The sequence below is a fragment of the Nerophis ophidion genome, linkage group LG11 (genome assembly GCF_033978795.1).
Source record: "Nerophis ophidion isolate RoL-2023_Sa linkage group LG11, RoL_Noph_v1.0, whole genome shotgun sequence".
Taxonomy (NCBI): Eukaryota; Metazoa; Chordata; class Actinopteri; order Syngnathiformes; family Syngnathidae; genus Nerophis; species Nerophis ophidion.
The window spans coordinates 6,633,139-6,660,251 of NC_084621.1; the positions used below are offsets into that span (position 1 = coordinate 6,633,139).

Consider the following 27,113-nt stretch of genomic DNA (forward strand, 5'->3'; position numbering starts at 1 on the left):
TGTACGCCTGTTTTTTGTTGTATTTTTGGCGTGAAGACTTATTGGTGTGTGCGTGCGCGTGTACACGTGCGTGTGCATGTGAGTGCGTGCGTGTGTGGCAACCCCCCCCCCCCAATCAGAAGGTAGGTTCGATGAGTGACGTCAGGCCAACCTGAAGGGGCGGGGCTTGCTGGGCATTGTCTTTGGCCATCTCTCCAATGGCGAGTTAGGGGGGTGCGCGCGCCTCCAGCAGACCCCTTTTCCCGCGTCACCGCGTGAGAGGAAACAACCTGCGTGGACTTCTGAGGAGCCGCCAGCCGCCAGCCGAGGGGAGCGTGGCTGCAAGCTGCATTTTTGTAGACGAGGACATGGGCTCCGTTTCCAATCAGGACTTCCCAGGTGGGTTCCGGTAGGGAGACCAGAGAGTTCTGCAACTAGTGTGGTCTTCTTTTATTTCTCTTGGTTTGTTTGGTGTTTGCAACTCGTCTGTTCTTCTTTTATTCATCTTAGTTTGTTTGCAACTGGTGTGCTCTTCTTTAATTGCTGTTGGTTTGTTTGCTGTCTGCAGCCGGAGTGTCCAAGGCCGACGAGGACTCTGGCCCCAGCAGCACCGCGGAGGTAGAAGAAGAGTCCCCGCAGTCCCTCCGCGGCCTCGGCGTGTGCAAGTGGTTCAACGTGCGGATGGGCTTCGGCTTCCTGGCCATGAGCAGCCGGGAAGGCGCGCAGCTGGAGGAGCCCGTGGACGTCTTCGTGCACCAGGTAGGCGGCGGACATCAACCTGCACTTCTGCAACACTTTTATCTTTCAAAACTGCTTTTTTTGCAACACTTATTTTGTTAAACTGCATTTTTCCAACACTTTTATTTTTAAAACTGCTTATTTTCAAAACTTTAGTTTTTTAAAACTGCTTATTTTCAAAACTTTTATTTTGTTAAACTGCATCTTTTCAACACTTATTTTTAAAACTGCATCTTTTCATCACTTATTTTTAAAAACTGCATTTTTTTCAACGCTTCTCAACACTTTTGTTTTTTATCCATCCATCCATTTTCTACCGCTTGTTCCCTTTTGGGGTCGCGGGGGGCGCTGGCGCCTATCTCAGCTACAATCGGGCGGAAGGCGGGGTACACCCTGGACAAGTCGCCAACTCATCACAGGGCCAACACAGATAGACAGACAACATTCACACACTAGGGACCATTTAGTGTTGCCAATCAACCTACTTTTGTTTTTTAAAACTGCTTATTTTCAAAACTTATTTTGTTTAACTGCATTTTTTCAACACTTATTTTTAAAACTGCATTTTTTTCAACGCTTTTCTTTTAAAACTGCTTTTTTCAACACTTTTCTCTTTCAAAGCTGCTTTTTTGCAACAGTTATTTTTTTTAAACTGCATTTTGTCCACTGAAGCGTCCTCTTTATTGCAGTGGTGTGGGGGTGCAGCAGCATAGGACATGTGATGCTATGTGAACAACTAGATTGTCAAGTCAGGACTGTCATTGAAAAGGAGGCAATTAATACTTACCCACTAATTGCTAAATTAATAAAAATAATGAACCTTTTTTTCATCCAAAATATACTGTTATGCATTTCCTTTTTCCCCAAACATTGTTCTTAATTCACTCCCATGAGCTTTTCAAACATCATACATATATATATATATATATATATATATATATATATATATATATATATATATACTCTTTAAAAACTGCATTTTTTTCAACACTTTTCTTTTAGAAAAACTGCATTTTGGCAACACTTCTTTTTTTAAAGCTGCATTTTGTCCACTGAAGCATCCTCTTTATTGCAGTGGTGTGGGGGTGCAGCAGCATAGGACATGTGATGCTATGTGAACAACTACATTGTGTCAAGTCAGGACTGTCATTGAAAAGGAGGCAATTAATACCTACCTACTAATTGCTAAAATAAAAAAAATAATGTAGCTTTTTTTTCATCCAAATATGACTGTTATACATTTCCTTTTTTCCCCAAACATTCTTAATAAATCACTGCCATGAGCTTTTCAGACATCATATATAAATATATATATATATTTATTATACTCTTTAAAAACTGCATTTTGTCAACACTTTATTTCTCTTTAAAAACTGCATTTTGTCAACACTTTATTTCTCTTTAAAAACTGCATTTTGTCAACACTTTAAAGTCCTACTGAAAGCCACTACTACCGACCACGCAGTCTGATAGTTTATATATCAATGATGAAATATTAACATTGCAACACATGACAATATTCTGATAGTTTATATATCAATGATGAAATATTAACATTGCAACACATGACAATATTCTGATAGTTTATATATCAATGATGAAATATTAACATTGCAACACATGCCAATACGCCCGCTTTACTTTACTAAATTGCAATTTTAAATTTCCCGGAACTTTTTTCTTGGAAACGTGGTGTAATGATGACGTGTACGCGTGACGTCACAGGCTGTTATGAATATGAGCGCTGCACACACACACAGCTAAAAGTCGTCTGCTTTAACTGCATAATTACACAGTATTTTGGACATCTGTGTTGCTGAATCTTTTGCAATTTGTTCAATTAATATTGGAGACGTCAAAGTAGAAAGATGGAGTTGGGAAGCTTTAGCCTTTAGCCACTCAAACACACGGTGATTCCTTGTTTAAAATTCATGGAGTTGAAACTTTCCTATGGATCAGAGCAGACATGGATCCCGACTACAAGTCAACCAGCAGTTTTCGGTGAGAAAATTGTGGTTAAAAAGTCGCCTCTTACTGGATATCAGCGACTCCCCTGAGACACTGCACGTCAACATCCGGCCGTGGACACACACTTCCGACTATCAGGTACTATTAAACTCACTAAAACAGTAGCAACACAATAAAAAGATAAGCGATTTCCCAGAATTATCCTAGTAAATGTGTCTAAAAACATATGAATCCGTCTTAATGCAACGCGATTGCAATCGCGTTTTTGTTTTGTTTTTTCGAGTCCGTCGCTATCAATATCTTCAAACACAAATCTTTCATCCTCGCTCAAATTAATGGGGAAATTGTGGTTTTCTCGGTCCGAATAGCACTTTTTGTTGGAGGCTCCCATTAAAATAATGTGAATATGTGAGGAGTCATCAACATGTGACGTCATCGTCTGCGACTTCTGGTAGAGCCAGGACTTTTCTCCAGTTGCCAACTTTATCCTGGATGTTCTCTACTAAATCCTTTCAGCAAAAATATGGCAATATCACAAAATGATGAAGTATGACACATAGAATGGACCTGCTATCCCCGTTTCAGTAAGAACATCTCATTTGAGTAGGCCTTTAAAAAAAAGTACACCTGCATTTTGTCAACACTTTTCTCTTTGAAACTGCAGTTTTCAACATTTCTTTTTAAAAACTACATTTTTCAACACTTTTTATTTTTAAAACTGCCTGTGAATTTTTCAACACTTTTTAAAAACTGCATTTTTTTTTCAACACTTATTTTTTAAAACTGCATTTTGTCCACTGAAGCGTCCTCTTTATTGCAGTGGTGTGGGGGTCATGTGATGCTATGTGAACAACTAGATTGGGTCAAGTCAGGACTGCCATTGAAAAGGAGGCAATTAATACTTACCTACTAATTGCTGAAAAAAAAATATATGCATATATTCATATATATGCATATATATATATTCCCTTTGGGGTCGTGGGGGGCGCTGGTGCCTATCTCAGCTACAATTGGGCGGAAGGCGGCGTACACCCTGGACAAGTCGCCACCTCATTGCAGGGTCAACACAGATAAACAGACAATATTCACACTCACATTCGTGTATATATATATATATATATATATATATATATATATATATATATATATATACACACTGTATGTCCTTGAATTGCCGCCAGGTATATAGTATGCACCTGCCTAGAATTACTGCCGGGTCAAACTCGTTCCGCAAAAAAATTAGCGCATGCTTAGCATTACTGCCGGCTCGAAATTAACGCCGGGTCAAACTCGTTACTCAAAATATTATTTTTATTAGCGCATCTCTAGAATTTCCGCCGGGTCAAACTCGTCACGTCACGAGTGACACTTCACCTTTTAAATGGGTTGTACTTGTATAGCGCTTTTCTACCTTCAAGGTACTCAAAGCGCTTTGACATTACTTCCACATTCACACACACATTCACACACTGATGTAGGGAGCTGCCATGCAAGGCGCCAACCAGCACCCATCAGGAGCAAGGGTGAAGTGTCTTGCTCAGGACACAACGGACGTGACCAAGTTGGTACTAGGTGGGATTTGAACCAGGGACCCTCGGGTTGCGCACGGCCACTCTCCCACTGCGCCACGCCGTCCCTTTCATCATTTTCGAAATGGAGGCTGACTTCAATCATGTGAAATCGCATAAAGGGAAGAAGATTAAGAACTATTCAGTAGGATTTAAGGTCCAAGATATTGAATACGCTATAAAGAACAGTAAGCAGCTATGTTTTATTAATATACCGTAGCTGCGTGTGTCAAATATGAGTCATTAAATGACTCCCGCCTCCTGGTGGTAGAGGGCGCTAGTGATCCTTCTTGCGACTACTCGGCTGCAGAAGAAGTGACAACAAGCAGCAAGAGTGAGCAGCGATCCTTTATTTTTTTCCTCTCGCTTGCACTTTTAACATGGAGGATTACATATCTAAAATAAAACACTTTTCTAAACTGGACTTTCAATCGAAGCAGGAGGTAATAAAGGAAGATCTCCATCAAGACAGAGACTTTTAAAACTGAAGAAAGATAGGGAAGACTTCTATAAACAAGTTATCGATGCTTTTGATCAGAAAGAGCTGCGCATGGACTTCATTTATAAGTAAAGGTAAGACCATAATAAAGGTTTTTTTTATTAAATGTGCTTTTCATGAAGGTATCCTTACATCACACTCAAATTTATAAGCGAAGGCTTAAATTTACCACATGCGAGTGAGATGAAATACGGTGTGTGTATATATATATATATATATATATATATATACGTATATACTTTTAATATAATTTTAGATATATGCATGCGCACATCAGGAGATAAAAGCAGTGTATTTACATTGAAAACACTTCTACTTAATTTTACTATATTTTCATTATCCATTTTCCTTCTATCCATAGTTTATTTGAAATAATTACTTAATTTGTTTTTCTAAATGTATTAAACAACTTATTTTGTCCAAAAAAGAGCCACCATGACTAAACAAAAATACCATCAGGGCTTTAAAAAAAAAAGGAGTCAGCTTCAATCCTCAGTCAGTTTAGTCTTGTTAGGACATTGCCAACTCACAACCAAAATATTATTAACAATGCAGTATTATGGTCAAATCTTTTCTAAAGTTATGAGGTGGGGGGGGGGGGGGGGGGTGTCCTTTGAAATAATAACTAACACCCCCCCCACCATCTCAGATCTCATGCTGTATGTGATAAGATAAGAGAGGTTTAGCATGTGAATGAGAGGAGAGGCGCTAGCTTCTCATTCACCTCGAGGTTCCTGTCGTAAAGTCATTAACGGTCTGTCTGATCACCCCCCCCCCCCTCCCCCGCCTGCTGTGTGCGGGTGTGGCACAGGCCCCGCAAAGACCACCTCTGTCCTCCCCCGCAAAGACCACCTCTGTCACTTTGTATTTGCTGGGTTTTCTGATGCTGAAGTCCTTCACAAAGTCACCTCTTCTTCCTGACTGATGCACATGCAAGTCAACAACATCCAGTTGGAAGTCGTAACCCATGGCAACCCATGTTTTACACTGGGCCCTGTTGTGTTGTGAGCAATGGTCCCTGATGGAGAGCAGGCATGATGTCCATGAAGTGAGCAATGTGTCACATCATCAACTTGTTCTGAAGCTCTGACTTTGTTGTGGTCAATTTTCACTTTGAGCATTGACCTTTGTCCACTTGTCCCGCCCACATTTCACCGCCTGGGATAAAAGACTCCGCCCTTTTCCATCAGCCATCCACCGAGTCGCCAAAATGAATCTGTCGGCGTCCCAAGCAGGAGTTTGTCAAAGTACGACCTCGGCTTTTAGCCCCAAGTAGGCCCGTCTCGACCCAAATGGTCAACTTCCTGTTTGTTCTTGAGACTTTATGAGGTTGACTCGAGTTGAAGTTGGAGTTGGAGGTCGGGGTTTGGAGTTGGAGGTTTAGAGGTTGGATTTTGAGGTTGGAGTTGAGTTTATTTGTCACATGCAAGCACACAACTTGATTCATAACAATTTGCAGTTTGTCTTTCAAACATGTTGGAAAAGTGTGTCGGGTCATGACGGATGTCTCCGGAAAATTTGGTGACAAAAATATCAAACGGCTGATAGTAGGCAGTAGCTTTTTAATTTTGTAAATTTTTATTTGTAATTATATTTCAAGGGGGCACTATTGAGTTAGGCTTTGGACAATTGTGTTCAGAACCCCCGAAATGTTAGGTTTTCGGCTGAGTTTTCATGCATTTTAACTTCTCCCAAAATGTAAAAAAAAATAAATGGAATAAAAATGATTAAAATATCAGGAGTTTTAATACTTCCATGCAAGTACTCAATGCTCAAATAAGCTATTTTATTTATTATTTTATTTTGAACTGCATTTTGTCACTGAAGCATCCTCTTTATTCAATCAATCAATGTTTACTTATATAGCCCTAAATCACTAGTGTCTCAAAGGGCTGCACAGACCACCACGACATCCTCGGTAGGCCCACATAAGGGCAAGGAAAACTCACACCCAGTGGGACATTGGTGACAATAATGACTATGAGAACCTTGGAGAGGAGGAAAGCAATGGATGTCGAGCGGGTCTAACATGATACTGTGAAAGTTCAATCCACAATGGATCCAACATAGTCGCGAGAGTCCAGTCCGAAGCGGATCCAACACAGCAGCGAGAGTCCCGTTCACAGCGGAGCCAGCAGGAAACCATCCCAAGCGGAGGCGGATCAGCAGCGCAGAGATGTCCCCAGCCGATACACAGGCAAGCAGTACATGGCCACCGGATCGGACCGGACCCCCTCCACAAGGGAGAGTGGGACATAGAAGAAAAAGAAAAGAAACGGCAGATCAACTGGTCTAAAAAGGGAGTCTATTTAAAGGCTAGAGTATACAAATGAGTTTTAAGGTGAGACTTAAATGCTTCTACTGAGGTGGCATCGCGAACTGTTACCGGGAGGGCATTCCAGAGTACTGGAGCCCGAACGGAAAACGCTCTATAGCCCGCAGACTTTTTTTGGGCTTTGGGAATCACTAACAAGCCGGAGTCCTTTGAAGGCAGATTTCTTGCCGGGACATATGGTACAATACAATGGGCAAGATAGGATGGAGCTAGACCGTGTAGTATTTTATACGTAAGTAGTAAAACCTTAAAGTCACATCTTAAGTGCACAGGTGGTGTGGGGGTGCAGCAGCACAGAACATGTGATGCTATGTGAACAACTACATTGGGTCAAGTCAGGACTGTCGTTGAAAAGGAGGCAATTATTGCTAAATAAAAACAAATTAAAAAATTCATCCAAAAATGTCCTTTTTCCCCACCAAAAATAGTTCTTATTAATTCACTGTCAGGAGGTTATCAGACATCTTAGCAGCAATATTTGGTGCTTGAATCTAAAAATGTTTTCCTCACTTTTAGTGCATTTTTCTTTTCACTTTTAAGCTCCTTCTCGTCCATTAAATGTCCATCAGTACCATAAAGTACAACTCTAAGTAATATTTCCTTAAAATTAAGTCATTTTACAATGTTGTTCACAATGTAGAGAAATACATACATTTACAATAAATTATTTGTGTGTATATATATATATTTATATATATATGAATTTTTTTTTTTTTTTAAACGGATAAAAAAGTACTACAAAGAAAAATAAAGTGAAGTACAGGTATAAAAACACATTTCACAAAAAAATAATATGAAAATGCAAACAGTACATAACAAATACATTTTGAGTGAAACAAGATTATTTTAATCATATAATCAACCATTTTTGTGTGAGCAGTTTAACAATACAGATTAGACGTATTTAACAACCATACACATTTACACACAAAAAGTAAAGGAATAGGCTGAAGCCAAAGCTTATATTTGCCTATCCTTTACCTTCACTGAAAATTAGATTGCCTGGAACATCGTTGAAAAAAATCAACGGGATGAAAGTAATCATTGCTATTTTATCATTTTCCATTATTTCACCTTTCTAGGTTTCCGTAAAGCTTAACAAAGAAGTACATGTCTTCAACTCATCACTGAGCTTGTCACCATTTAACTCCCAAAACTGAAATAAAATTGTATTTTATATTCCTTCTTACTCCAGATGTCCGATAATTGCTTTTTTTGCCGATATCCAATATTCTGATGTTGTCTAACTCTTAATTACTGATTCCGATATCGACCAATACTGATACATACAGTGTTGGAATGAACACATTATTATGCCTTCATTTTGTTGCGATGCATTAAACAATGGAACAAGGTTTTACAAAATAAAACAACTCAAGTTATGGGAAAAAAATGCCAACATGGCACTGCCATATTTATTATTGAAGTCACAAAGTACAATTTTTTTTTTTAACATTGCTTAAAAACAGCAGCTTGGAATTTGGGACAAGATCTTCCTGAGAGAGCATGAGGAGGTTGAGGTGGGCGGGGTTGGAGGCAGCGGGGGCTGTATATTGTAGCGTCCTGGAAGAGTTAGTGCTGCAAGGGTGTCTGGATATTTGTTCTGTTGTGTTACGGTGCAGATGTTCTCCCGAAATGTTTGTCATTCTTGTTCTGTGTGGGTTCACACATATTTGTAACAGTGTTAAAGTTGTTTATATGGCCACCCTCAGTGTGACCTGTATGGCTGTTGACCAAGTATGCCTTGCATTCACTTGTGTGAAAAGCCGCAGGTATTGTGTGATTGGGCCGGCACGCAAAGGCAGTGATCAATTTCATTTATTTTAATTTTTCAACTCGCATGCAAGCAAATGCACCATTGCATCAATTCTGGTCCTTCAACAATTGCTATTTGTAATCAAAATATATATTCATATATTACATGCAGACCATTATTTGTGCTCTATTACAAGTGATGCACCAAAAATGTAAGCAGACTTTGCTCACCGAGTGTGGTGTTGTGATGAAATGTCCATTGTCTATGTCCCTCCCTCCCTTGTGGAGGGGGTCCGGTCCGATGACCACGGATGAAGTACTGACTGTCCAGAGTCGAGACCCAGGATGGACCGCTCGTCAGGACCCAGGATGGACCGCTCGCCTGTATCGGTTGGGGACATCTCTACGCTGCTGATCCGCTTGAGATGGTTTCCTGTGGACGGGACTCTCACTGCTGTCTTGGAGCCACTATGGATTGAACTTTCACAGTATCATGTTAGACCCGCTCGACATCCATTGCTTTCGGTCCCCTAGACGGGGGGGGTTGCCCACATCTGAGGTCCTCTCCAAGGTTTCTCATAGTCAGCATTGTCACTGGCGTCCCACTGGATGTGAATTCTCCCTGCCCACTGGGTGTGAGTTTTCCTTGCCCTTTTGTGGGTTCTTCCGAGGATGTTGTAGTCGTAATGATTTGTGCAGTCCTTTGAGACATTTGTGATTTGGGGCTATATAAATAAACATTGATTGATTTCTGCTGGTGACTGCGTCTCTCCGATGCACACGAGTGACGTAGCCGCCCAAAGCTGAGTAAAAAAATCAGATACAGGTCGGATTGTGTTTAAAATGAAGTTACATTTTTTAAAATTCTGATTCCAATCGGATTCAGGACTATCTCCTGAGGTGGCCTGAGTCTGATACCAAAAGATCAGATTCGAAGCACTTTGAAGCATTTAGAATGGCAAAAGAATCAGATCTGCGTCATTTGAGAGCAAAAAATACGATTTGTTGTGCAGTATAAACGCGGCCAAAGTGTGCTGCTTTTAGCATGCATGGAACATACTGTGTGTGTTTGGCCAATTAAAACTTTATTGCATCCATTTGAGAGGTTTATGAATACGGGGTCCCTCCATGCACGGTTGCTGTTAACAGTTGTTTGTTCCTTGGGCAACTTTGCCTTTGTTTGTTTATTTGAAGGACAATGTGCAGGTACATCGAGAAGATGGCTGCACCACATTTAGCACCATGCTAATTTCCATCTGTAGTTGTAACATTCACAATTACAATTACACAAGATAAAATACACAACAACATGTAAATTATACAATAAGACATTTCTTGGTTTCGGGGAACGAGCGTAAGGAGGACAAAGAGGTGAGTTACGGGGTTAAAATGTGTCAGTGGGGTTATTTTTTAAAGTCTGTAAAGCACTTTGTGTTGCATTACTTTTATGTTTGAAAAACACTTAAAGTTTGATTGGTTTTGTGGATAACTTTGCAGGAGGGGAGCTTACTAATATGAAATGCATTTGTTTTTCCTAATAGTTTCAGGATCTACTGTCACCATCTGAAACACTCTTACTCACTCTCATTTTCGTTCGCCCCCTGGTTGTTGGCTGACTGTTGGTTGTGAAAGTGCTTGATTTGATATGCAGCCTTTTAAATGTTAATATTGCTGATCAACACCCTCTTTAATCGTAGCTGCAAAAATGGTGATTGTGGTTAAAATGTGCTTAATTGTGCAGTCCTAGCTTTAAAACTAGATAGGACAGCTCAAGTTTGACTGGGTCGTCTAGAGCTGTCCTTGTTAGTTTTTGAGCTGGGCTGCACAATTAAAGCAAATGGGACGGGGCGGACCTCAGGTGTTTAAGGTTCCATTCCAGCTTTGCCATCCTGTGCCGCTCTCACTGGTGTAAGAATGTGTATTAAAGTTTGGTGGTGGTCGAAAGGATCGTGGACGCAAATAACAGACCCGCTTCAGTTCGTGTACCCTAGGGCAGCTGTGGCTATAAATGTAGCTTACAACCATCTAGGCATGTGAATGGTTTTTAAACCATTAATTTACGCGTCACAATATCACTGCTGCATTCCTTTTTTGATCAAATATATTTAAAAAAAAAACAAATACAATGTAAACAAATTGTTGCTCGGACAACTCAAAAAGACTCAGTCAGACTAGAGCTGCCCTATCTAGTCTTTGAACATGAATTCATAGCCTTGTAATAAGATGACCTGGATGAATGAATACATTCATAAACCATATCAATTAGGGCTGCCAATCTTTGGTGTCACACGATTCGATTCAATATCGATTCTTGGGGTCGCGATTCGATTATAAATCGATTTTTTTTTTTCTATTCAACGCGATTCTCAATTCAAAAACGATATTTTTCCCATTCAAAAGGATTGTTTATTGATTCAATACATAGATTTCAGCAGGATCTACCCCAGTCTGCTGACATGCTAGCAGAGTTGTAGGTTTTTGTAAAAAGCTTTTATAATTGTAAAGGACAATGTTTTATCAACTGATTGCAATAATGTACATTTGTTTGAACTATTAAAGGAAGCAAAAATATGACTTATTTTATCTTTGTGAAAACATTGGACAAAGTGTGTTGTCCAGCTTATGAGATGCATGCAAGTGTAAGCCACTGTGACACTATTGTTCTCTTTTATTATTTTTACAAATGTCTAATGATAATGTCAGTGAGGGATTTTTAATCACTGCTATGCTGAAATGATAACTAATATTGATACTGTTGTTAATATTCACTACTTTTGTTTTGTTCTGTGTGGTGTTTGTGTCTCCTCTCAATTGCTCTGTTTATTGCAGTTCTGAGTGTTGCTGGCTCAGCTTTGCCTTTGGAATTGGATTGCATTGTTATGGTATTGCTGTGTTGTTTTGTGGATTGATTTAAAAATAAAAAAATGTTTGTTGCGCAGTGAGAGAGTGGCCGTGCGCAACCCGAGGGTCCCTGGTTCAATTCCCACCTAGTACCAACCTCCTCACGTCCGTTGTGTCCTGAGCAAGACACTTCACCCTTGCTCCTGATGGGTGCTGGTTAGCGCTTGCATGGCAGCTCCCTCCATCAGTGTGTGAATGTGTGTGTGAATGTGGAAGTAGTGTCAAAGCGCTTTGAGTACCTTGAAGGTAGAAAAGCGCTATACAAGTACAACCCATTTATCATTTATTTATTTAATGATAATTGATTCTGAATCGCACATCGTATTCGATTTGATATTTTCCCCACCCCTCCCCAATATCAATCTAATCCATTGTCATTCAATTGTAATCACTATTAGCCAAGACCGCACTAGAAGACAAGAACTGTCCTATCTAGTCTTTGAGCTTAAACTCATAGACTTGGAATCAATCCAACGACCTGGATGAATCACAATACAATCATGGGCAGAAAAACTGATCCACAAGGAATAATTTCCCTTGTGGATCAATAAAGTTTGTCTAAGTTATGGATGACAAAGTTTACTATTTTAGTATCGACATTTCCTGTTAAGTTATGCCTGTTTCTTGTTTTCATTTTTATTTTTGGTATAAAATTAGACGGCTCAACGGTGGCAGAGGGGTTAGTGCGTCTGCCTCACAATATGAATGTCCTGAGTAGTCCTGGGTTCAATCCCGGGCTCGGGATCTTTCTGTGTGGAGTTTGCATGTTCTGTGTTGGCCCTGTAATGAGGTGGTGACTTGTCCAGGGTGTACCCCCGCCTTCCGCCCGATTGTAGCTGAGATAGGCACCAGCGCCCCCAAAGGGAATAAGCGGTAGAAAATGGATGGATGGATAAAATTAGACTGTCGTGGTGGATGGAAACATCCCTCCTTTGAACACCTCAGCTCCCGTATCTCGCATATGAAAACACTACCTTTTAATGGACAAGGACTCCTGACCAATCAGGTTCATCGTTGCCGCACATCCAAGTGCGCGTCAAGTTTAAAGTTCGACGTTCATTCCGAAACACGGGTAAGGCGTCAGCGATGGCAACCCCTACCGCCGTTCATGAGGGGGGGGGGGGGGGGGGGGGGCTGGAGGCACGTGTCGATGATTGATCATAAAAGGTATGGTAACGTAAAAAAGGAGGCCCTAAAATTAGTAGCCTGTGTCAGGGGAAAATAAAGAGTGAGGATCCACTGGGGCTTTGTGCAGGTGGACAATAGGAGCATGCATGTGAATGGAGCCCCCCCCCCCTCAGCCATGACCAAGCCCCTCTTTGTCTCCACGCTAGTCTCTTTATGGCCCCACCACCACCCGGCCATGGCTGTCATGTCTCACTTCCAGACACATTCTACATTTTATAGGAGAGCGCCACAAAAGATGCCTTTAACGTTGAGTCCATCCCTTTTTAGGGGGGGGGGGCTCCTTAACTCCCCCTCAATCTCCTCTCTACCTGCTGGAGGCTTCTTGAGGGGGGTCTGGCACGGAGGTGGTGGGGGAAGGTCACACATGGGAGAGGAAGTGGGTTAACGGTCACCATCAGGGCCCAGAGGCCTGATGGGATTGGGGCTATAAGCGTTGGTTGTTGGTTGTTGGTTGGATGTTGGTGTCGGTCACGTCTGTGTGGGACTGGGCAGCAGATGGTCGGGTTCTTCTTTTCTTTTCCGCCCTCAAAGTAAACATGATGCACATTTTTTAAATGAGCTCATTAGTGAGGCCGACTTGGATTGACGATTGGTTTGGTTGGATGGCCAACGTTAGCGTTTTGTTTGTCGCTTACTCGATTGCACAAGAAAGTGTATGACACATGTCTGTAAAACTTTGAAGTAGTGGTGCTCAGGCTGATGAAGTCAAAGATAAAGTCATATAACCATTCAAGTTCTGATTTCCACACATTTTCCAATAACCTCTCAGATCTACTGTAAGGCTCTGGTAGACTCTTCCCATGTTTAAACAGTAAATGGACTAAATATATATATATATATATATATATATATATATATATATATATATATATATACAAACTCCGTTTCCATATGAGTTGGGAAATTGTGTTGGATGTAAATATAAACAGAATACAATGATTTGCAAATCCTTTTCAAGCCATATTCAGTTGAATATGCTACAAAGACAACATATTTGATGTTCAAACTCAAATAATAAACTTAGAATTTCATGGCTGCAACAGGTGCCAAAGTAGTTGGGAAAGGGCATGTTCACCACTGTGTTACATCACCTTTTCTTTTAACAACACTCAATAAACGTTTGGGAACTGAGGAAACTAATTGTTGAAGCTTTGAAAGTGGAATTCTTTCCCATTCTTGTTTTATGTAGAGCTTCAAATAATCATTAACTTTAGAATTTGATGCCAGCAAAACGTGACAAAGAAGTTGGGAAATGTGGCAATAAATACTGATAAAGTTGAGGAATGCTCATCAAACACTTATTTGGAAATTCCCACAGGTGTGCAGGCTAATTGGGAACAGGTGGGTGCCATGATTGGGTATAGAAACAGCTTCCATGAAATGCTAAGTAATTCACAAACAAGGATGGGGTGAGGGTCACCACTTTGTAAGCAAATTGTTGAACAGTTTTAGAACAACATTTTGTCAACAAGCTATTGCAAGGAATTTAGGGATTTTACCATCTATGGTCTGTAAAATCATCAAAAGGCTCAGAATCTGCAGAAATCACTGCACGTAAGCCATGATATTACGGACTTTTGACCCCTCAGGCAGTACTGCATCAAAAACAGACAGTGTGTAAAAGATATCACCACATGGGCTCAGGAACACTTCATAAAACCACTGTCAGTAACTACAGTTGGTCGCTACATCTGTAAGTGCAAGTTAAAACTCTACAATGCAAAGTAAGACCCATTTATCAACACCAAGGAACGCCGTTGGCTTGGCTGGGCCCGAGCTCATCTAAGATGGACTGATGCAAAGTGGAAAAGTGTTCTGTGGTCTGATGAGTCCACATTTCAAATTAATTTGGAAACAGAGAACGTGGTGTCTTCCAGAATAAAGAGGAAAATAACCATCCGGACTGTTATCCACGCAAAGTGTAAAAGCCAGCATGTGTGATGGTATGGGGGTGCATTAGTGCCCAAGGCATGGGTAACTTACACATCTGTGAAGGCACCATTAATGTTGAAAGGTACATACAGGTTTTGGAGCAACATATGTTGTCATCCAAGCAACATTATTATGGATGCCCCTGCTTATTTCAGCAAGACAATGCCAAGCCACGTGTTACAACAGCGTGGTTTCGTAGTAAAAGAGTGCGGGTACTTTCCTGGCCCGCCTGCAGTCCAGACCTGTCTCCCATGGAAAATGTGTGGCTCATTATGAAGCGTAAAATAGGACAGCGGAGACCCCGGACTGTTGAAGGAGTGAAGCTCTACATAAAACAAGAATGGGAAAGAATTCCACTTTCAAAGCTTCAACAATTAGTTTCCTCAGTTCCCAAACGTTTATTGAGTGTTGTTAAAAGAAAAGGTGATGTAACACAGTGGTGAACATGCCCTTTCCCAACTACTTTGGCACCTGTTGCAGCCCTGAAATTCTAAGTTTATTATTTGAGTTTGAACATCAAATATGTTGTCTTTGTAGCATATTCAACTGAATATGGCTTGAAAAGGATTTGCAAATCATTGTATTCTGTTTATATTTACATCCAACACAATTCCCCAACTCATATGGAAATGGGGTTTGTACACATGTGTGTGTGTGTATATATAATACATATATATATATTTTTTTTGTTAAAGAAAACAATTTTTAAATGCAAAAACACAAAGTATATATTTTTGCACGCACAATATTTTTGTGTGTATATAAAACCAAGTTTGCGTGTAATTATATATGATCAAAATAATCTGAGGTTTTCGAGCCATTTTAGGAGCTAATGAGCAATCCAGTCACATGACTAGCCACACAGTCAGAGGAACCAGCATTCCTTGGACCAACAACATTGCTCATCTTGCAGACTTCATGAGAGACGACGACGACTACTTTGGGACAAATGATGATCCAGAATCTTAGATTATTGAGAATGAAAATAAGGAAGCTAAGATACAAGTTTTTAGAAACTGTGTGCTAAACAGATTACGATTTTGGTAAACACCTATAGCCTCATGTAGAAGTATTGCTAAGTGCGGAAAAAGAAATACAACCATATTAAAACCATCACTTACTGTACAATGTCTGCTCTCGCTGGGATTACGGACTGATAGGATTTTCCTATTTTAGATGAAGAATTAATGATAGGGTAATCCTCACGGAGGGTTAGAAGTAAACATTTCTGCAGGCGCTCGTCTTCGGTCGTCACGGTCTTTGTTTCTGTCTCCTGGTATGATCTAAATGTTGTTATAATCCACAATAACTTTGACCAGCTAAGACGTGAGCTGCACGGCATCAAGACACCAGGCCACTCACAATAGTTTGTTTTTCTGCGTTTGCACTTATGACAATATTGCTATTTTTACCTCTTGTGTTCATGTAGAGGATGTTAATTTACATACAGTATTTTGTAAGAAGTCTATTTGTTGGGGGACCCCTGCCACGGCCTAGTTTAAAGGTTTCGACACAAAGCCGGCAGACTACAGAGGGAAGCTTTAAAAGGATTTCATATAACGTAAAGATTGTAAAATGAAAGTAAGAGAACCAGAAGGATGCAGCCAAGTGGCTGTAGGGAGGAGAGCGAAAGAGAGGGCGAGGTGCCAGAACTAGATCCCTTTTTATTTCCTTGGAGCGTCCTTCTAGGTGCTTCAGATTTAGGTCAATCAAGGGTTTCCATGGCACCCTCCAGAGATAGAAATGACACATCAGTCAAAGTGACACACCAGGAGCCTCTACAGAGTCGGACCACCAAGAAAAACCCGATTGTGAACAATCAATTCTTGGTCTTGAACCATCGTCTAACATTTGGACGACACATGTGCAACTGGACCAGAGTCATAATAATAATAGATTTTGTGTGTAAAAAACACTTTACATGAGCAAACAACCTCAAAGTGTATTAAAAAAAAAGATAAATTAAAATAAAAGTTGGAAGGGCCTAATAGCAGAACTAGCATGCATAAATCTAAAAAAAAAAAAAAAATTTTTTTTTGTAAAAGTAGGGTTTTTAAGCCTTTTTTAAAAGTATGCACAGTCTGTGGTGCCCTCAGGTGGTCAGGGAGAGCATTCCCCAGAATGAGAGCGGTGGAGCAGAAAGCCCGGTCTCCCATCTTTCGTAGCTTTTGGTAGCCATCCACAAGCTTCTGCTTGAATCTTTGACCACTCCTCTTGACAAAATTGGTGCTGTTCAGCTAAATGTTTTTTTCTGACATTGACTTGTTTCTTCAGCATTGTCCACAAGTTTAAGTCAGGACTTTGGGAAGGCCATTCTGAAACCTTCAATTTAACCTGATTTAGCCATTTCTTTAACCCCTTTTCATGTGTGTTGGGGGTCATTGTCCTGTTGGAACACCAAACTTGCGCCCGAGACCCAACCTCCAGGCTGATGGTTTTAGCTTGTCCTGAAGAATTTGGAGGTAATCCTCCTTTTTCATTGTCCCATTTACTTTCTGTAAAGCACCAGTTCCATTGGCAGCAAAACAGGCCTAGAGCATAATACTACAACCACCATGCTTGATGTTAGGTCTGGTGTTCCTGGGATTAAAGACCTCACCTTTTCTCCTCCAAACATATTGCTGGGTATTGAGGCCGAACAGCTCCATTTTTGTTTCATCTGACCACAGAACTTTTCTCCAGAAGGTCTTTGTCCATGTGATGTCAGTTAGTTGTGATATATAGTATATAATATATACCAGGCCTGGGCATTATTTTGACTCGGGGGCAACATTTAGACAAAAAAAAAATGTGTCTGGGGGCCGGTATATCTATTTTTAGTAACACAAATAATAAACCTCACGATAATGTCTGCTTGAATGCTAAAAACGTTATTACAGACCGCCTTAAAAAACGTAATGGAATTTTACATTTTTCTAAGAAGGATAAAACACTGAATATTGACAAAATATGAAGGTCACACCCCCTTTCCATCGACATATTTTACTATCAAGCGAAACGCAACAAACAGTGAAATATTAATGCGAAGGGTACAAAATAAACCCACTTACAATCTGATATTTCTGATAATTGCTGAATTTCCCCCAGAGATCAATAAGATACTTTTTATTCTGTATATCACTAAGATCTCCTTCCGCGTCTGTGGAAACGCTTCCCGCCCACACCGCTTGGTGCCTCGTCTGAGCTGCTGTGGCGTAGATGACCATAGTAACTAATCGCGTTACCATAGTAACTAATAAGATGACCATAGTAACTGCTATATCATCCATAAACGCAGATTCCAACCATTTGAAATACTTTGTATTGTTTATTAGAAAACATGAGTGCACATCGTCATTGCAGCTACACTTTCCATCTTAAAGATCTAAAAAAAAAAATTATTTAGGAATGTCCAGCAGGCCAGATTGAAAAGCTCAAAGGGCCGCATGTGGCCCCTGGGCCTTAATTTGTCTGATATATTATGTTATAGATTTATATAATATATACAATATATAACAAATCCCAATTACCATCAGAACCAGACATACTTTATCAATCCCTGAGGGGAAATTGTTCATGTAAAATATGATAGATGTGGAAATGATTCTCTGCATTTGACCCATCACCCTTGTTCACCCCCTGGGAGGTGAGGGGAGCAGTGAGCAGCAGCGGTGGCCACGCCCGGGAATCATTTTTGGTGATACAACCCCCAATTACAACCCTTGATGCCGAGTGCCAAGCAGGGAGATAATGGGTCTCTTTTTTTTATAGTCTTTGGTATATCACAGTATTTTTATGTTTATATTTTTACTCATTATTTCTACCTAAATGTCGACTTCTCATGTTTTCCATCTTTGTCTTGTGGATCCTCCTTTTTTAGGTCGTTTAAGTTGTCATTGTCACCTCCATGATTAACTCATGTCGTGAGGACCGGGGGGGGGGGGGCAGGCAGAGGAAGACATCAGTCAGACCCAAAACTTCTCACCCTAAACTTTTTAATCTCGTCCGCTTTTTTTTTTTTTTTTTTTGTCCTGCACAACCATTCGAAGAATGTCCTCCTGATCACCCTCCTCCTCCCCAGAGAAGCCTTCCCGCCCCACCCCCACCCACGGTGCTAACCCCTGCATCCTGCAGTTTGGGGGCTTTAGTGGTAGTGGTCAGTGTTAGCAGAGTGGGGGGCAGCCGTGTGGAATGCTGTTCCTCCATCCAGAGAGGCAATGGTAGGGGGGTGGGGTGGGGGGGGGGGGGTATTGAACGTAACCCTCGTCAGGTTGATCACTTGGAGCGTGGTGGGGGGCGGCGGTGGGGTGGGTGGGCGGGCGACAAAGAAGCATGAAGCAACACTGCAGGGCTACGAGTGTGTTTGCAGACAGGAGGTGTGTATTGTGTGTCAGGTGACACAATGAAGAATGCCTCTTGTTGACAAAAGCTCCTTTCACACACTGCTTTAAAGACACTTTTAAAAAAAACCTGAATGAAAGGGAAATTGACCCAGCAATTTTCCTGTTTCTGAGGTACAAACCCCGTTTCCATATGAGTTGGGAAATTGTGTTAGATGTAAATATAAACAGAATACAGTGATTTGCAAATCATTTTCAAGCCATATTCAGTTGAATATGCTACAAAAACTCATAAACTTAATTTTTTGCAAATAATAATTTAATTAGAATTTCATGGCTGCAATACGTGCCAAAGTAGTTGGGAAAGGGCATGTTCACCACTGTGTTACATCACCTTTTCTTTTAACAACACTCAATAAACGTTTGGGAACTGAGGAAACTAATTGTTGAAGCTTTGAAAGTGGAATTCTTTCCCATTCTTGTTTTATGTAGAGCTTCAGTCCTTCAACAGTCCGGGGTCTCCGCTGTCCTATTTTACGCTTCATAATGCACCACACATTTTCCATGGGAGACAGGTCTGGACTGCAGGCGGGCCAGGAAAGTACCCGCACTCTTTTACTACGGAACCACGCTGTTGTAACACGTGGCTTGGCATTGTCTTGCTGAAATAAGCAGGGGCGTCCATGAAAAAGACGGCGCTTAGATGGCAGCATATGTTGTTCCAAAAGCTGTATGTACCTTTCAGCATTAATGGTGCCTTCACAGATGTGTAAGTTACCCATGCCTTGGGCACTAATGCACCCCCATACCATCACACATGCTGGCTTTTACACTTTGCGTCGATAACAGTCTGGATGGTTCGCTTCCCCTTTGGTCCGGATGACGGTATGTCGAATATTTCCAAAAACAATTTGAAATGTGGACTCGTCAGACCACAGAACACTTTTCCACTTTGCATCAGTCCATCTTAGATGATCTCGGGCTCAGAGAAGCCGGCGGCGTTTCTGGATGTTGTTGAGAAATGGTTTTCGCTTTGCATAGTAGAGCCTTAACTTGCACTTACAGATGTAGCGACCAACTGTATTTAGTTACAGTGGTTTTCTGAAGTGTTCCTGAGCCCATGTGGTGATATCCTTTTAGAGATTGATGTTGGATTTTGATACAGTGCCGTCTGAGGGATGGAAGGTCACGGTCATTCAATGTTGGTTTCCGGCCATGCCGCTTACGTGGAGTGATTTCTCCAGATTCTCTGAACCTTTTGATGATATTATGGAGCGTAGATGTTGAAATCCCTAAATTCTTTGCAATTGCACTTTGAGAAAGGTTGTTCTTAAACTGTTTGACTATTTGCTCACGCAGTTGTGGACAAAGGGGTGTACCTCGCCCCATCCTTTCTTGTGAAAGACTGAGCATTTTTTGGGAAGCTGTTTTTATAGCCAATCATGGCACCCACCTGTTCCCAATTAGCCTGCACACCTGTGGGATGTTCCAAATAAGTGTTTGATGAGCATTCCTCAACTTTATCAGTATTTATTGCCACCTTTCCCAACTTCTTTGTCACGTGTTGCTGGCATCAAATTCTAAAGTTAATGATTATTTGCAAAAAAAAAAAAAAAAAAAAGTTTGAGTTTGAACATCAAATATGTTGTCTTTGTAACATATTCAACTGAATATGGCTTGAAAAGGATTTGCAAATCATTGTATTCTGTTTATATTTACATCTAACACAATTTCCCAACTCATATGGAAACAGGGTCTGGAGTTCCGGAGTTAATCGGTACTTTATTGACGACTTGGACCGCCCACTTTTCCATCGCCAGAATCTTGAAGTTTTTCCCCTCACGACCGTGTGGATAAAGTAGAGTTGTCTCGATACCAATATTTTGCTATCGGTTTAATCCATTTTCTACCGCTTGTCCCTTATGGGGTCACGCTGAAGTCTATCTCAGCTGCATTTGGGCGGAAGGCGGCGTACACCCTGGACAAGTCGCCACCTCATCGCAGTATGAGCAAGAATAGGTAGTGGTATCTATTCTTTAAGATGTCAAACTTCTCAATAAATCAATCAGAACCAAAATGTATTTCCATACTTTTCTAAATAAAGGGGACCACATTGGTTTTATTTCAACTAAATTTTTTTAGGGTACATTAAACATATGTTAATTATTGCAACGTTGTCCTTTAATAAAATGTTGAACGTACGAGACAACTTGTCTTTTAGTAGCAAGTAAACAAATTATTCTGCTGACATATGCAGTAACATATTAATGTAATATTTTGTCAAAATGATAAAGGACAAGCTTTAATAAATTGATTATTAATCCACTTGTTAATATCTGCTTATTTTCCGATTCGACGTGTTCTATCTACACTTCTGTTAATATTTAGTAATCACTTATTCTTCTCTTCTTTGATACTGACATTACTTTTGGATGATACCACAAATGTAGGTATCGATCTGATACCAAGTAGTTACAGGATCATACATTGGTCATATTCAAAGTCCTTATGTGCCCATGGACGCATTTCCTGAGTTTATGACTAGAATGTGTATTAGAAAAAAAGGAAAGATGTGTCGATTAAAAACATTGATGTAATCATAGTAGTATCGACTAGATACGCTCTTGTACTTGGTATCATTACAGTGGATGTCCGTTGTAGATCCAGCCTTGCATTTGTTTACATTGTGACGCCAGTGAGCTAGTGTGTAGTAAAGCATGTTTAGCTATTCCTCGTCCTGCAGGGATGATACTTGTAAGAGACGTACTTTATTCGTCGCCATGGAGACGAGGATTAGTGATTTAGAAGTAGTATCTAGCCATGTCTTAAAGCACCTTTTTCTGAGGACGTTTCGGTATTATGGCTTCACCTTTGTCGTTAGTTTTTAAGCCAAAATGTGTCCGTTCTCCCTTTTCTGTCTACACACAGTAAGTACTCGGTGATTTTGCGCTGCCGAACACGCTCCTCTGCTCGTAAAACCAGCAATGTTATGATGCGCCGTCATGCCTGTAAAAAAAAAAATATATATATATATGGTGAACCGGTACTTTCCAAACAAATTATAGTACCATTTTTGATGCATTAGTACTGTGAGAATATACTAGTACCAGAACCCTAGGAAAAAGGCATATGAAACTATTATTTTGATCAATTAAAGAGGCCTGTTGTACCCAACCGACTGTTCCTACCTGTTGGTACCGGCTGTAGTGTATTTGGGATCTGCAGGAGTCCATTTGGAATCAAACCGTGGTGGCATTGGGGGATTTTTTTATTTTTTTTGTACAATCTTGCCTTCCTTCATACTTCCAGGAAAAATTCGGAATTTTACCCATTTTGTGATGTTTTTGCCTCCGATGTCAGCGGCTTATAGCTTTGTAGGCAATTTAATTGTTTTTGCTATCCTTTTGTTGTGTGGGGGGGAGGGGAATAATTTTTGCCATAGTCTGCTGAAAATGATGGAAAGCGCCACTCTACATAGTAACTGATGCATTGGTCAAAGTTGGAATGGCCCCAAAGCACATTTAAAGATATTCAACACTCGACTGCCATCCGGCGGCGGAAATTTTTCACGTTTCATGTGTCAGGTAATCTGTGATGAATGGGGCCATATGAATCCCCTTCATACTGTAATTTGCACTTGATCTGTCAGTAGACTCGCTATGGAAGCACTACAAACTAAAACCAATATGGCGGGTAAAAGACGTCAATAAGACGGCCACAAAAGCACAAACAATCATATTACAGTATCTTGTAAATGTCCAGTGTTATGTATTTTACAATGTACTGCTTCTGTATTTCCTGTGTTTTATATTACTTTGAACTGTTTGCCACAACCCCAAAAAGGGACAAGCGGTAGAAAATGGATGGATGGATTTTTTTATATTTTAACTTTTTATCCTGTAAAGCGTCTCGAGTACTCTGAAAAGCGCTACACCAGATAAAATGTATTATTATTGTTATTATTATTAAAACTGCTTAGAACCGGGGTCTGCAACCCAAAATGTTGAGCCATATTGGACCACAATTACAAAAAAGTAATCCGTCAGGAGCCGCAAAAAACTAAGACTAATGAAGGCCACACATGACGTAAGTAGCTAATTAGCTTACTATCAAAATGATTATATGTCGCGGGCTGGTGCAAATCTTCGTTGACAGAAATGTTGCAATATAATATTTATTCTATACATTTTTACATTGAAAAAAATGAGTAAAAAGTCTCAGAGTGAGATAACTCCTGGAATACAGTACAGATGTTTAGTATAAATGTGTGTGTCCAAGTTAGAGGAAACAGCAGGCTGTCTTCTTTTTATTAGATTTATCACAATCTTTGCGCGCTGGCTAATGTTTGCTGTGGTCTGGAACAACATGGCACACTAACAACTATCAGAAATGCAGCCAATATTACATACAGATAATGTCATGAAACATGGAAAATAAAGTAAATACACAGAGTACATACGTAAAGGAAATTAAATATAGCTACAAAGGAGGAATATTGATGCAATATGTACGTCCAGCTAGCCTAAATAGCATGTTAGCATTGATTCGCTTGCAGTCATGCAGTGACCGAATATCAATCAATCAATCAATCAATCAATGTTTACTTATATAGCCCTAAATCACTAGTGTCTCAAAGGGCTGCACAAACCACTACGACATCCTCTGTAGGCCCACATAAGGGCAAGGAAAACTCACACCCAGTGGGACATCGGTGACAATAATGACTATGAGAACGTGATACTGATGATACTGATGACTATGAGAACATATGAGAACATGATACTGTGAAAGATCAATCCATAATGGATCCAACACAGTCGCGAGAGTCCAGTCCAAAGCGGATCCAACACAGCAGCGAGAGTCCCGTTCACAGCAGAGCCAGCAGGAAACCATCCCAAGCGGAGGCTGATCAGCAGCGCAGAGATGTCCCCAGCCGATACACAGGCGAGCAGTACATGGCCACTGGATCGGACCGGACTCCCTCCACAAAGGAGAGTGGGACATAGAAGAAAAAGAAAAGAAAACGGCAGATCAACTGGTCTAAAAAGGGAGTCTATTTAAAGGCTAGAGTATACAAATGAGTTTTAAGGTGAGACTTAAATGCTTCTACTGAGGTAGCATCTCGAACTGTTACCGGTAGGGCATTCCAGAGTACTGGAGCCCGAAATGAAAAAGCTCTACAGCCCGCAGACTTTTTTTGGGCTTTGGGGATCACTAATAAGCCGGAGTCCTTTGAACGCAGATTTCTTGCCGGGACATATGGTACAATACAATCGGCAAGATAGGATGGAGCTAGACCGTGTAGTATTTTATATGTCTGATTAGCACTCCAACAAGTCAATAACATCAAAAAAGCTCACATTTGTACATTCACGCACAGCATAAAATGTTTGGTAGACAAAGGAGTGGCATAAAACGTCTTTCTGTGGCAGAAAGTTGTAGATGTGAACAAACAGTCCACACAACTGTTTGTCTTCTATTTGGTGAGTTCAAGGGCCGCTGAAATTAGTAGAACAAAACGGCAAATACACATCAGTGAAACTTAAACACAAACCTAAAGAGTGGGCTTTATAACAATTAGGAAGGTTTGTGTCATGTTCGTCCTCCTACAAAAACCACATTACAACAAAAAACATACTTTTCACCCCATTTTTTTTCCATTTCCATCCATTTTTGAAAAAGCTCCATGGATCCACCAGGGAGCCGCGGGTTGCTGACCCCGGGATTAGAATGTGGCTTGAAGACGGTCTGGAAAACATAATCCAAGCAACATTTTGACCAAATAACCATCATTATATGTTAATAATGTAAACCACATCCATCAATCCATTTTCTACCGCTTGTCCCATTTGGGGTGGCGGGGGTTGCTGGAGCCTATCTCAGCTGCATGGAAGTGTTTTAAATGTCGGAAAAAAATCAAAATAGGGCTCGAAAGGGCACAGGATTTAGCAATGCATTGTGGGCGCCAAGTATCAATCAATCAATCAATGTTTACTTATATAGCCCTAAATCACTAGTGTCTCAAAGGGCTGCACAAACCACTACGACATCCTCGGGCAAGGAAAACTCACACCCAGTGGGACATCGGTGACAATAATGACTATGAGAACGTGATACTGTGATACTGATGACTATGAGAACATATGAGAACATGATACTGTGAAAGATCAATCCATAATGGATCCAACACAGTCGCGAGAGTCCAGTCCAAAGCGGATCCAACACAGCAGCGAGAGTCCCGTTCACAGCGGAGCCAGCAGGAAACCATCCCAAGCGGAGGCTGATCAGCAGCGCAGAGATGTCCCCAGCCGATACACAGGCGAGCAGTACATGGCCACCGGATCGGACCGGACTCCCTCCACAAAGGAGAGTGGGACATAGAAGAAAAAGAAAAGAAACGGCAGATCAACTGGTCTAAAAAGGGAGTCTATTTAAAGGCTAGAGTATACAAATGAGTTTTAAGGTGAGACTTAAATGCTTCTACTGAGGTAGCATCTCGAACTGTTACCGGGAGGGCATTCCAGAGTACTGGAGCCCGAAATGAAAAAGCTCTACAGCCCGCAGACTTTTTTTGGGCTTTGGGGATCACTAATAAGCCGGAGTCCTTTGAACGCAGATTTCTTGCCGGGACATATGGTACAATACAATCGGCAAGATAGGATGGAGCTAGACCGTGTAGTATTTTATATGTCTGATTAGCACTCCAACAAGTCAATAACATCAAAAAAGCTCACATTTGTACATTCACGCACAGCATAAAATGTTTGGTAGACAAAGGAGTGGCATAAAACGTCTTTCTGTGGCAGAAAGTTGTAGATGTGAACAAACAGTCCACACAACTGTTTGTCTTCTATTTGGTGAGTTCAAGGGCCGCTGAAATTAGTAGAACAAAACGGCAAATACACATCAGTGAAACTTAAACACAAACCTAAAGAGTGGGCTTTATAACAATTAGGAAGGTTTGTGTCATGTTCGTCCTCCTACAAAAACCACATTACAACAAAAAACATACTTTTCACCCCATTTTTTTTCCATTTCCATCCATTTTTGAAAAAGCTCCATGGATCCACCAGGGAGCCGCGGGTTGCTGACCCCGGGATTAGAATGTGGCTTGAAGACGGTCTGGAAAACATAATCTAAGCAACATTTTGACCAAATAACTATCATTATATGTTAATAATGTAAACCACATCCATCAATCCATTTTCTACCGCTTGTCCCATTTGGGGTGGCGGGGGTTGCTGGAGCCTATCTCAGCTGCATGGAAGTGTTTTAAATGTCGGAAAAAAATCCAAATAGGGCTCGAAAGGGCACAGGATCTAGCAATGCATTGTGGGCGCCAAGTATCAATCAATCAATCAATGTTTACTTATATAGCCCTAAATCACTAGTGTCTCAAAGGGCTGCACAAACCACTACGACATCCTCGGGCAAGGAAAACTCACACCCAGTGGGACATCGGTGACAATGACTATGAGAACGTGATATTGATGATACTGATGACTATGAGAACATATGAGAACATGATACTGTGAAAGATCAATCCATAATGGATCCAACACAGTCGCGAGAGTCCAGTCCAAAGCGGATCCAACACAGCAGCGAGAGTCCCGTTCATAGCGGAGCCAGCAGGAAACCATCCCAAGCGGAGGCTGATCAGCAGCGCAGAGATGTCCCCAGCCGATACACAGGCGAGCAGTACATGGCCACCGGATCGGACCGGACTCCCTCCACAAAGGAGAGTGGGACATAGAAGAAAAAGAAAAGAAACGGCAGATCAACTGGTCTAAAAAGGGAGTCTATTTAAAGGCTAGAGTAGACATTTTTTTATTTTTATTTCAGGGACCGATGTCCCAAAGGGATAGAGGACCCTATTGAATTTCTAGCGTTTTATTCTTCTTCTTTATTCCTTAATATTATACCGTTGCCTC

At 40.9% G+C, this 27,113-nt stretch overlaps 1 protein-coding gene across 1 annotated transcript in view; it reads left to right on the top strand.

Moving 5' to 3' along the window:
• The first annotated feature begins 214 nt into the window (after positions 1-214).
• The window catches only part of lin28aa (lin-28 homolog Aa), a 41,431-nt gene continuing 14,532 nt past the window's right edge, over positions 215-27,113 (top strand). Inside the window, exons 1-2 of the mRNA XM_061914996.1 lie at positions 215-378; positions 548-738. Of these exons, the coding sequence (XP_061770980.1) occupies positions 348-378; positions 548-738 (222 nt within the window). The 5' untranslated portion in view covers positions 215-347. The remainder of the gene's footprint in view (positions 379-547; positions 739-27,113) is intronic.